The sequence below is a fragment of the Pelobates fuscus genome, chromosome 1 (genome assembly GCF_036172605.1).
Source record: "Pelobates fuscus isolate aPelFus1 chromosome 1, aPelFus1.pri, whole genome shotgun sequence".
NCBI lineage: Eukaryota > Metazoa > Chordata > Amphibia > Anura > Pelobatidae > Pelobates > Pelobates fuscus.
The window spans coordinates 53,191,205-53,203,517 of record NC_086317.1 but is presented as its reverse complement, the minus strand read 5'-3'; the positions used below and the strand labels follow the sequence as shown (position 1 = coordinate 53,203,517).

At 34.5% G+C, this 12,313-nt stretch overlaps 1 protein-coding gene across 1 annotated transcript in view; it reads left to right on the top strand.

Moving 5' to 3' along the window:
- Positions 1 to 12,313, top strand: part of ROBO1 (roundabout guidance receptor 1) — a 903,637-nt gene that overhangs the window by 152,829 nt on the left and 738,495 nt on the right. The window contains exon 2 of the mRNA XM_063448635.1: positions 5,433 to 5,553. Within this exon, the coding sequence (XP_063304705.1) occupies positions 5,466 to 5,553 (88 nt within the window). The 5' untranslated portion in view covers positions 5,433 to 5,465. The remainder of the gene's footprint in view (positions 1 to 5,432; positions 5,554 to 12,313) is intronic.

Genomic DNA, 12,313 nt, shown 5'->3' with positions numbered 1-12,313 from the left:
GCTGGATACAGGTAAGTCACTAAAGGGGTTTTAACCCCTTCAGCAACATGATATGGGGGGTGGGAGGGAGAGGGGACCTGCAGTGCCAGGAAAATGTTTTGTTTTCCTGGCACTGTAGAGTCCCTTTAAAACTGCTCTAATTTCTGTAATGTATTTAATGTAGTGAAGTAAAATAAATATGAGTAAAAACTTTCATTCTAAGATTTAATTAAAATGAATCAGTTACTCTTTTTCTATATTCCTTTTTAATTGACTTGCTTGGGGATTATCTTTGACAGAAAGCAGGAGAACCACCTGTGGGTGGGTTTCCCTGCTCACCCAGTTCTCTTAAAGTCCAGAACTGATTGATAGGTTAGGGAATAACCATATGTGTTTAAATTAAAAGTTAGGCATTTGCTAGCACCTTTAATAACACAATGTATAGATTAAAATTGAATCTCTATATTTTAAACCTTACTTGTGTGTACCATAATAGGATGGTACACTTTAAGGGTTTAAAGCTTCACTAGAGCCTTGCAATGAGACACAACAATGAACTGATCCAGGATCTTATCTATTGCACATAACTGCTGACTAATGCATAATAGGGCATTCTACTGTGGTACTTGGTGTTCTAGTCTTAGGAAAAATCATCTGAAAGCACTAATATTTAATGCTGAATGATTTGACTTCTTGTATTATTAAACAGCTTTAAATCGATTGCATTATGCTCCAAACAAAAAATCCCCAGGTTTTGTAAAACGCAGGCTTTCCAAGGACTTACATATCAACTGCATCCAGCTCCAATACACAATGAAAAGTCCTTAAAGATAACTAATTTATCTTCTATTAAATCAAACCCTGGTAGGTAAAGTAAGAATGTAGACTCCTGGAGAGTCAAACAAAAGCTAAAGGAAGGTAGTAAGCAATCAAAATTCAAAGATTTGAATGGTCACTTGGAAACATTATAATGTTCTGTGAAGTTAGATGAGATTGCTCAGTGAAGTGTGTCTGAATTAAATGATAAGTTGTGACCCCTCTCCCATTGCTTCACTTAAACTCCAGAGGGAACATCAGGATCGGCACTTCTCATTTTTAAGCAATGAGGGTTCTATAGGGCAGTCAAGGCTGCATGCCTTGCTCTCTTGTGATGATGATGAGTGACCTTTACAGCAGACAGTACAGGACATCGTGATAGCTACTGAATCTTATAAGAAGAATGCAGTGAAAAACATAAGGGCTGCTTAGGATGCAGAGACCTGTCACAGCTGTACGCCCAGAGACCCAGTTCATTAATATTATCATACATTCTTCCTAGAACAATCATATTTTCATTTTGTGCTATTTATTTAAATTTGAATTATATAAAGTGTCTATTTTTTAATAGATAATTGTGTATAGTATTTACTTTGTAAAATAAAATTTAAATTGATTCTATTTTCTGACTTGTTCCTCATGTAACCTGATAACATGCCCTGTGAAACATTATTTCATAAGCTGATGACACAATAGAGCATATTTAGGCTATGACTATTTCACACACGATCTAGTCTAGGGCCTCCAATGTTTTATTCTGAATATCTCCAAATGCATTGCTTTGGTAAAGATGTTCCTTATTAATTCTGACTCCTCAAATCTTGATTAGTGAATAGATCAAACATTGCAAGAAGTGCAAAAATTCATAGTTTCATTGATGTATCTGTCTCCCTTGTCCCTCACTCTGTCCATCCATCCATCCATCCATTCAACCAACCAACCAACCAACCATACGTTTGACTATCTTGTAATATATATATATAAAAATAGAATGTACCTTGCACTCAGGCTTCAAACTTGCCAAACCGGGTGAAATACCAGGGCTTAAATATCCAAATAGTAAGGTAATGTGGCTGCACTCATGGATTTTCAATAAAAAAATACTTTTATTCCAGTTTCTTTAAGTCTTGTGGACTTTCATCAGGATCCATATATATATATATATATATATATATATATATATATATATGTGTAGGCCCTTAAGATTTTGCTGCATTCTTCTTAGTAGAGTCAGTTATCACTGTGTTCTGTACTGTTTGCTGTAAAGGTCACTTATAAAGGTCCTGCTCTGTTTGCTTTTAGAGTGGCCTTTTATTGTGGCCAGCCCAAGGCACACCTTTGCAATAATCACACTGTCTAATCAGCATCTTGATATGCCACAACTGTGAGGTGGATAGATTATCTTGGCAAAGGAGAAGTGCTCACTAACACAGATTTAGACAGATTTGACAACAATATTTGAGAGGAATAGGCCTTTTTGTATATAGAAAACGTCTTAGATCTTTGAGTTCAGCTCATGAAAAATGGGGGCAAAAACAAAAGTGTTGCGTTTATAATTTTGTTCAGTTTATATATCTTTGTTTTTTTATTCCCCATCGATTTTCCCCTTCTTTTGTTCAGTGAGTGGTTAGGAGGGTGAAACCCTTGGGGCTGTTGTCTTGTTATCCACCTACATTTACCATTCACGTTTGTCAGCCAACACTTTATTCACCTTTTTTTGTGGATGTGCAGATATTCCCATATGTTTATTCAGTTTATTTTTCCTTCTTTTCAATCTTTTTAGTTTTATTTTTATTCTGCAGTCCTTTTAACTGTATAGGTTTATTTAACTAATAGCTTCCTTTATGCTATTAGATAGGTATCATACATGCGTTCAAGCCAGATCCTTTAGGATTAGTGATTTAGTGACTTACATTCATTATTTTTTAATTTGCTCTTATATTTGATATTCATTTGAATCCACATAGCAATGGGGGCTGGTGAAGCAGGTACCATCAACTTGCAAGGAGAGCCAAATAAGAGGATTAGAATTATTAAGAGGAAAAAAGAGAAGCTCAGTTTTAGAGAGGATGAGATTCTGAAATTGGGAGAGCATACAGTCAGAAATAGAAGAAAGGCAACTGGTGATGCATTTTAAAACAGCGGAGGTCAGATGAGGAGTATATATCTGGTTGTCATTAGTGTACAGGTGGTAGCAGAATCCAAAGGAATTATTAAGTTAGCCAAGAGAGGCAGTATAAAGACAAAAGGGGGGCAAGAATAGAGCCTTTGGGGACCCCAACTGAGACAGGATAATGGGAGGAGGTGTTATGAGAGAAAGAGGCACTGAATGTACATTGGGAGAGATAGGAGGAGTATCACGTGAGGACAGGGATTGAAGAGTTTGAATATGTAGGACATAATTAACAGTGTCAAAGGCAGCAGAGAGTTCAAGAAGAATTAGTATAGAGTAGTGACCTTTGGATTTAGCTGCAATTAGATAATTTTACTTGCCAACATGCTTTCATGAAAGGTTCTCTAAACAGCTACCAATGAGAGGAGAGGGACCTGTTTAACTGAAATGTATTACAGAATTAAAGAGACACTATTTGTTTCCCTTTTTATTTTTGATTACCACCCTCCCCTACAGAAATGAATGTTTCTAAACTACTACAAATACATGTTTTCCCCAATTAAACACTGGCGGTGTGCTGCTCCACATGCCCTTATTGATGATGAGCCTCGACTGAAAGAAACACTACAGCCTTAGGAATACAAATCTGTATGCCTAACGTTATAGTGTTCCTGTCCCTACATGTTGGTAGGTTCCCCTCCGCTGCGCACAAAAACGTTTTACTTAGCTTATTTCAGTGCTGAAACTCCCTTGGCACTGCTTACATCTCTTACCAACGGATATCATGGAGAAGGCCCTGCCTCCTCTGTGAGGGTCTACTCCAATGCTTCTCATTCATGATGTAACGTTTCTGCATACTTTGACCAAGTTTTACTCAATCTGTGCTGTGGAATTAACTCTAGTGGCTGTCAGCATTAAAGATACGATTGGAGGAGTTGAACCTGAAATGTAAACATTGAACTTTCTCAAAAACTGCAATGTTTTAAATTGAAGGGTTAAGGTGATAGGGATGCAGCACCTAGACCATTTCATTAAGATGAAGTGGTCTAGGCGATTATGGTGTTCCTTTAATAGGCTGTGCATAATTCAAAAAAGCTGGTGTCCATTTAATTTTTCCAGTTTTTACAGTTCTCAAAAATACCCATCTTAGTGACAATAAGAGACAATATTATCGATAGTGTATGCGCTAAATACTTAAATACAGTGAAATAAATGTGAAGTTGCAAAATTCAGGTAAAACATTTAAAGCTGGGGTTAAACCAAAGTTAAAGTATGATTAAAAATCATATATATTTTACATGTACTTTTGCATTAAATTTACAATTTGCACAGTTTGCTATTTAGTGAGTCACCTCCAGATCATACAAGATACAAGAGAGTGATGTTATTGATCGATTACCACTAGACACCACTCGTTAACTCTTTCAGACTGGCATTCTCATTTCCAATAGTTTTACCACAAGGATCTCTTCTCCCTCTATACTCTCTTCTTTCTGACATGACCTCCTTTAGTGGATCCAGTGCCGGTTGGTATGCTTATGTCGTCATTTTCCCTCCATCGTGATTTCTTCTTCTGAACATTTTTTATGTATTTTACATTGCTCATGCTTTCTACAAAAAAAGAGCTGTAGTGATGATGTGTACCTCCTTTGACCATCTCACCATTTTTGTCACATTCTCGTACAAATTCCTGCTCTTTTCTTTCATAACTTTTCTCACTATTTCCCCTTTATCTAAACTTGCAAACTATGTGAGGTTGTTTTATCTAATATCTGAAAAAGATTTTTTCAAAAGGATGAATAAATATGTCAAAAAGTCAAATTATGGAAAATTACATAATTTGATTTTTTATCTATGCCTCAGCAGCAGTCCACAAACACAGTTGCTGCTTTATTCTGTATGTATATGCTAACTATATTCCATGTTTCCTATAAATAGTACCGAATGAGTTAATGCATGTTTGATAGGATTGGAGATTTTGGTATGCTTAGTTTAACAAATGTGCTACTAGTTTTATGTATTTGGAAAATATTTGATGCCTCATTTGACAGTCTATCCTCCTACTTCCCCATGACACATGTGCTGACCTCTGTGTCAACAACCCCATGCATGCCAGCTCAGTGTGAATAGGTCATAAACCATTGAAGGGCACAAAAAGAGTAGACTCTATTAGTACTTGTCACTGGCCTAAACCATAAAGCAATAACAAGTTGAGTCAGCTTTCAATATATGTGTTTTTCCTAAGTTTATAAATAAATAAATAATATCGGTTGGTATTTTAACATGTTCGCAATTCAAAAAATAAAAAATATTGAATGAAGAAAAATGTCTTTAATAAGATAAAATATTCATAAAATATATCATTCAATCATTTACCGTGAAATTTCAATTTATGAAACACAGCTTTATTCACCTTCAGTTTAAGTGAACTGCATTCTTTAAAATGAATTGTATCATCACTCTTTTTGAATTGTATAGTGACAATGAACCATTTTCAGGCTCATGTTTTGCTGATATCTTTTAGATAACATTGTGGTAATGCTTGAAGTGGAACAACATGCTCTGGAGAAAAACGGTTTGCTTTGCCTTGTCATCAGCTCTTGTTATCCTGTTCTTCCATCCAGTGTTGGGACAACTGATTCCAGGTATTTTTGTTACGTATATCATTCTTTTTTTCAGTACAGATGTTCTTGGTTTATGAAGATGCTAGACATATATATATATATAAATTAAAGTGTGTTTGTTTAATTATATTATTATTATTTTTATTGTAGACTATTAATGGCTCTAAAGTTTTTAGTTTAGTTTAGTTTTTACACTAAGATGAGCATTATGGAGAATTGACAATGGAATTTAAAAATTCTAGGTCAAAATTGGTCAAATTTAAATTTTTGTTTAGTTTTTTTCTAAAAAATTACTATTAATTTATTAGTTCTTCACAATTGCTTGCTTGCTTAGTGAATATTAGTGCATGCATGCCAGACTGAACAGTATGATTAATGTATGATTAAGATAATTATAATAATGTTATTGTTGTGAAAATGTATTTTATATGGTTATTTGTTTCACTTTTTTAAAAAATATTTGTAAGTACTGGAAAAAATGTCAATGGAAGGCGATGCTGAATGCTAGACATAGCGAATGAATAGCTACATTCTCTTATAGGCGACTAACGTATCTATAGTTAACGAATAGTAATTCTCTAATGGATGTTAATGGGAGAAACTCTGTTCAGTTACCATAGAAGAGTTTATAAATTTAATAGAATCCAGCCCAAATATGTTTGTAGACTCAACTGGCCTCAGATACCCAGTATTGTGAAATGTGCAACTGTTTGGTTTTAGAAATTATTATACATATCCAAATTATCACTACTAAAATGAGAGTGAGTTTCTATATGTAAACATGGAGTAAATAACTACAAAGTTTCAAAGCAGGAGTAGTAATATGAACTAGCAAACAAATAGATGAGAGAAGTAGAAATACTCTTTACTCCTGCTTTCATTAATCTAGTATATATTTGCTTCTGTTTGTACTTTTAACTAAATAAAGAAAAACGATTGGTAAGTTTGTAATAGGTTTGTTCATTGTAAATGTACTAGCGTATCTGTATCCTAATTTAATTGAGTTGTGCTATGCCTTTCTTTAATAATTATGCTTAAAAATAGATTAACAGTTATTGTACCATTCATTTTAACCTTTACTATTCTACACATAAACACTGTTAAATTGTTACTAGTATGGAAACATGCACAACTGCCCTAATGCAATCAGCAAAAGTATTAATGCTGCAATAGTTTCAACAATGGATCCAACAGTCCTGGTTCCAGAGACACCATTCTGATTTTGGACTCCTATCATGCCATCCCAAGTTAAGTTCTCTGGTGTCAAGTCTTCCAGGAATGAGGAAAATGCCCCCAGCAAGCACATTGCGGGTGCATCATTAGATGCTCTTGCACTGTGGAGGCCATTAAGACCATGCATCTGACCTGGGAAGCTTTCAGTCAGCCTGGTATTTGTTCACATTACTCTGAAATGTCTCTTCAATGGGTGACACTACCTCTTTTCTGGATAGGGCCTCCCATTTTGAGCATTGCCAGTGTAATAAGTGGCATCACTGGTCTATGTTTCAATGTTGGTAGATATTGATACACCTTGATACTCCTCAAGGGTAAGAAGTTCTTTTAGATTGTGACAGATATATTTGTTATCACAATTTATTCTATATCTATGTACAATCCTTGAGTATGTGATCATCCAAAATAACTAGATGTTATGCGTCTGTAATATTGTATATTATAAAATGTAATGTTTATTTAAGCAGATTCAGATAAATATTGTTCTCATTTAATTTTTAATTTATTATAATATGAATATAAAATGTCTTATTTGACAAGGATGGTGCATTCTTCCTACGATCAGAGCTCTTTTCAATGAGCAAAAATGGCATATGTTTATGTGGTATAGTAATGCAATAAAAGACAATATAGAAGACAAGAGTTAACCATTTTGATAGACATCTTGCCCAAGGACCACCAGTCACTTAATACAATCCTGGTTTTGATTTGTGGATGTAATAATCTGTAGTAAGAGTGGATTTCTTACTTTTTTTGTATGCTGTTTTGAGCAATCATAGATCATCCACTGACAAAAAGTAAGACTAAACATTTATACTCACTGGCAGCTTATATCTTGGTATCAAATAAACACTGTTAAATTGTTACCAGTATGGAAACATGCACAACTGCCCTAATGCAATCAGCAAAAGTATTAATGCTGCAATAGTTTCAACAATGGATCCAACAGTCCTGGTTCCAGAGACACCATTCTGATTTTGGACTCCTATCATGCCATCCCAAGTTAAGTTCTCTGGTGTCAAGTCTTCCAGGAATGAGGAAAATGCCCCCAGCAAGCACATTGCGGGTGCATCATTAGATGCTCTTGCACTGTGGAGGCCATTAAGACCATGCATCTGACCTGGGAAGCTGTCAGTCAGCCTGGTATTTGTTCACATTACTCTGAAATGTCTCTTCAATGGGTGACACTACCTCTTTCCTGGATAGGGCCTCCCATTTTGAGCATTGCCAGTGTAATAAGTGGCATCACTGGTCTATGTTTCAATGTTGGTAGATATTGATACACCTTGATACTCCTCAAGGGTAAGAAGTTCTTTTAGATTGTGACAGATATATTTGTTATCACAATTTATTCTATATCTATGTACAATCCTTGAGTATGTGATCATCCAAAATAACTAGATGTTATGCGTCTGTAATATTGTATATTATAAAATGTAATGTTTATTTAAGCAGATTCAGATAAATATTGTTCTCATTTAATTTTTAATTTATTATAATATGAATATAAAATGTCTTATTTGACAAGGATGGTGCATTCTTCCTACGATCAGAGCTCTTTTCAATGAGCAAAAATGGCATATGTTTATGTGGTATAGTAATGCAATAAAAGACAATATAGAAGACAAGAGTTAACCATTTTGATAGACATCTTGCCCAAGGACCACCAGTCACTTAATACAATCCTGGTTTTGATTTGTGGATGTAATAATCTGTAGTAAGAGTGGATTTCTTACTTTTTTTGTATGCTGTTTTGAGCAATCATAGATCATCCACTGACAAAAAGTAAGACTAAACATTTATACTCACTGGCAGCTTATATCTTGGTATCAAATATATCAAAAGTTAAAATAGAGATTTTATCAAGTTCAGAAACTTTATAAAAACGTTATACTTTATAATAACATTGCTTCATAAATCCAGCCTATGAAGTCTACGTTATAGAACTTCTCTTTTTATAACTGTGACATATTTTGTTGCAGGCAGATTTCCTGTACAACAATCAAATATCAAAGTCTTATTACTGCCACCTACCCTATACAAAGCCAACCCAGATAGTGTCGTTTTTAGTTGCAATAACATATCTTGTTCTTTCTTAAATGCAGTTTAGCAGGTAATAATGTTTTTTTTTAGTTTGAGAAGAGTGGCTTTTGGTTTTAAACATATCTTAGAGGATAAATAGTTCATTATTTGCTGATAATGTTTATTTCATGGTGTACAAACATAGCTGTATAGTTGTCATGAACCCCAAATCCCAAAATATTTAGTAAAGGTCTGTAGAATGTTGCCACTTTGAATTTAAATAATGTAAAGTACAGAAGCAGGGTCTCCTTTAATTGATTTATCAGATTAGTAAATTCTCTTTAGACCCATCAACATTTACCTGGACTTATTGATTTTTTCAGATTTACTTTTTATATAAATATGTTGTAAGTGTTTATTCAATGATAAAGTCTTCTTCATAGTAGCATTAGCCAATTTACAACCAGTAGCCTGTAGGAATGAAGGGGTATCAATAAACATTTATGTTCATGCAAATGTTGCACTTCAAACTATACAGTTCTTTTAATATATCTTTCAATATTAACATATTAATATATCTTTATATATCTTTAAATATATCTTTAAAGACCAGTGGTAGGACCTCCTGTCCTTTCAACAGTTTCTTCCAAAATGGAATGTCTAGCCTTTCAATTATTAGCTGGGATTTCCAAAATAAGTAGGATTCTTTGAGCTGGCATTAGTCTTTAGGAATGAGATTGTAATGTCCTTAAAAAATGTAATTGTCTCAATATTTAAAAATCCTATGCTGCTAGCCAGAATGAAAAGCTACTGTCACTGCAAACCTACTAATTCTACTACCTTTGATTTCAAAGTTAGTGACAGGAAAGTTACACAACCAGTTTTGTTATATACTTTGTTGTGATAATATTTTTTCCATCTTTTAAAGTGTCCCTGCACATCTGCATTCATGATGACGAGATACGCTTTATTGTGATTGCTTCATTCTAAATACACAGTGCATGATTTGAGTTTGATGATGACTGATGTGCAGATTTCTATAACCTGTACAGAACTTGAATTGGAATTGAAAATTTAGGTGCATCCTTACATAATTATGTATTGGTTTTAAAGTGAAACAACATTAAGTGTGTATACAATGGTAAAATTAGAAAAATAAAACAATGTTTTCACATCTGTGCTTATAAATTACCCTTTTAACATCAAATGCAATTAAATAAAAATAACTCCGTATAGATTTACATATTAGTACTGGTTGTTAAATGCCTAATATGTCTAGGATCTAAATACATTGTTGGTAGCTAACACAAACCCTATACAAGTCCACCCCTAACGCTACATCAACCATACCTCTTACCCTATACCTATACTAACCTTACCCCAAAACATAAAGGATCACTATAGGGTCAAGAACACAAACATGTATTCCTGACCCTATAGTGAAAACCCACCATTTAGGTGGCTTGCCCCACCCTTAGCCCCTTCAGAATGGGTTAAAACTAACCTTATTTTCAGCTCTCCACAGGCCTGCCGATGTTGATCCTGCCCCCTTAGGGACTTCATCAAAATTGCTGATTTTTAGCCAATCCAATGCATTCCCGTGGAAAAGCATTGTATTGGCTAAAATCAGCAAAGGGGTGGGGCCAAACGCCATTGTTGGCCAATCAGCACCTCCTCATAGAGATGTATTGAATCAATGTATCTCTATGAGGAAAATTCAGCATCCCCATGCAGAGCCAGGAAGCCCCTTCAGTGGCCATCTAAAGAGTGGCCTCTTGGAGGTGTCTCTAGGGGCAATGAAAACACTGCCTTTTCTCTGAAAAGGCAGTGTTTACATGAAAATGCCTGAAGGGAGATATTATACTCACCAGAACATTAAGCTGTAGTTGTTCGGGTGACTATAGTGTCCCTTTAACAATACACTATCCTAAATCCTTACACAGAATTTACCTAAACCCAGCCCTAACCCTTACCCTAACACTAACCCAATACTAACCCTATCCTAACCCTAACCCTCCCCTAATACTAACTCTAACCCTACACCTTCCCCTAACGCTACCTCTACCCTTATCCCTCATCCCACCATACCTAATCCTACAGAAACCCTACGCTGATATCAGTACAGATATCAGTAGATAGGTTTCCTAGTTAAAACAGTAGAGATTGGTATGTTTCTACCATCTACGGTTTTATTGCAGTATTATTGAAATATCTTTATTGAATATCTTTCAGCACTGCATACAGTTTATTTGTCAGTTTGGGGACCAATAAAAATGGCCCCAAATGACAAAAGTCTCAGGTATCCATTGATATCTAGATTACCCTGGTGTGATCAGGGATTTATCTCTACTCAAACTGCATTGCAGTCTATGGGGAATTGAAATTCACATTTAATGAGCTCCATTCAGCACTAATCTGTCTATCTGTGACCTCTAAAAATGTCTTCAGTTGACAGAGGGGAGCAATACATTTATATACAGCCTACACACTTACAAAGGTTGTATTTTCACTTGCCACTGGCTAGTGGGTGAGGAAATTTTGAGCCTTGAATGTCCTTTTGGACAAAAAATGCATCCATCATATACCACATGCATGCTTTAACCTACTATAGATAAATATTTTTGTACGTTATTTCTATACATTGTCTAATGGAATCACACGTGATTCTGAATGATAAAGTAATTTTCAACTTTGAAAATGGTATAACATTCCACAAGTTTTTTAGTGCTGACAAAGTATCAGCACAGCACCATACAGCTTAATGCAGAACATTATATGTCTTCAGACTAAAGTGGAAATAAAAAAGTGGAGAACAGAACTGGAAAAATAAAAATTAGATATTTAAAACATTTAGCATTAATAGATTGTAATTTTTGTACTCACAAGCTTTCATCTTTGTTGTTGAGCTCATAACCTCAAGTGTAAATTCAAAAGGTCCAAATGCCATCTTTTATTTAAAGAACTTTTTTTATTGCTTTCAAATATTTGTCTGGTGTAATCTGTGTATTCTGTCTTTCTCTACGGTTTTGTTTCCATCCAGGTTTCGCTAACAAATATTTGCTGATAGACAAGTCTGGCATATTATTTTCCTTTTTTATATTTTTTCTTTTTTTTTTCATTTCTTTGTTTTCTGTATTTATTCTTTATTTCAGTACATTTTGAAATATAGCCAGTTAATTAATTAAAATCTGTAATTTTTTTTATTTTTTTTACCCTTTTGTAAAATTATTATTTGTTTTTTTTATAATACACCATGAATACTTTTAAAATTGCAAAATGGAATAGTCAAACAAAGTGCCTTAAGTTTAATGACATATGACATATAATATCAGCAAGTAAAATTTAAATAATTCCCTTTTCCTCCAGTCTGGCTCCAATCCTTGCCCGGTTTACCGCTTCCAGAGTTCAATTCATATTTGAGAGGGACCATAAAATATTACATGATTGCTCCTTTCTGCAATTTGCTGGAATATACAAAACTTGAAAATCTTGTATCACTAAAACCCCCTTCCATATCAGTGCCCTG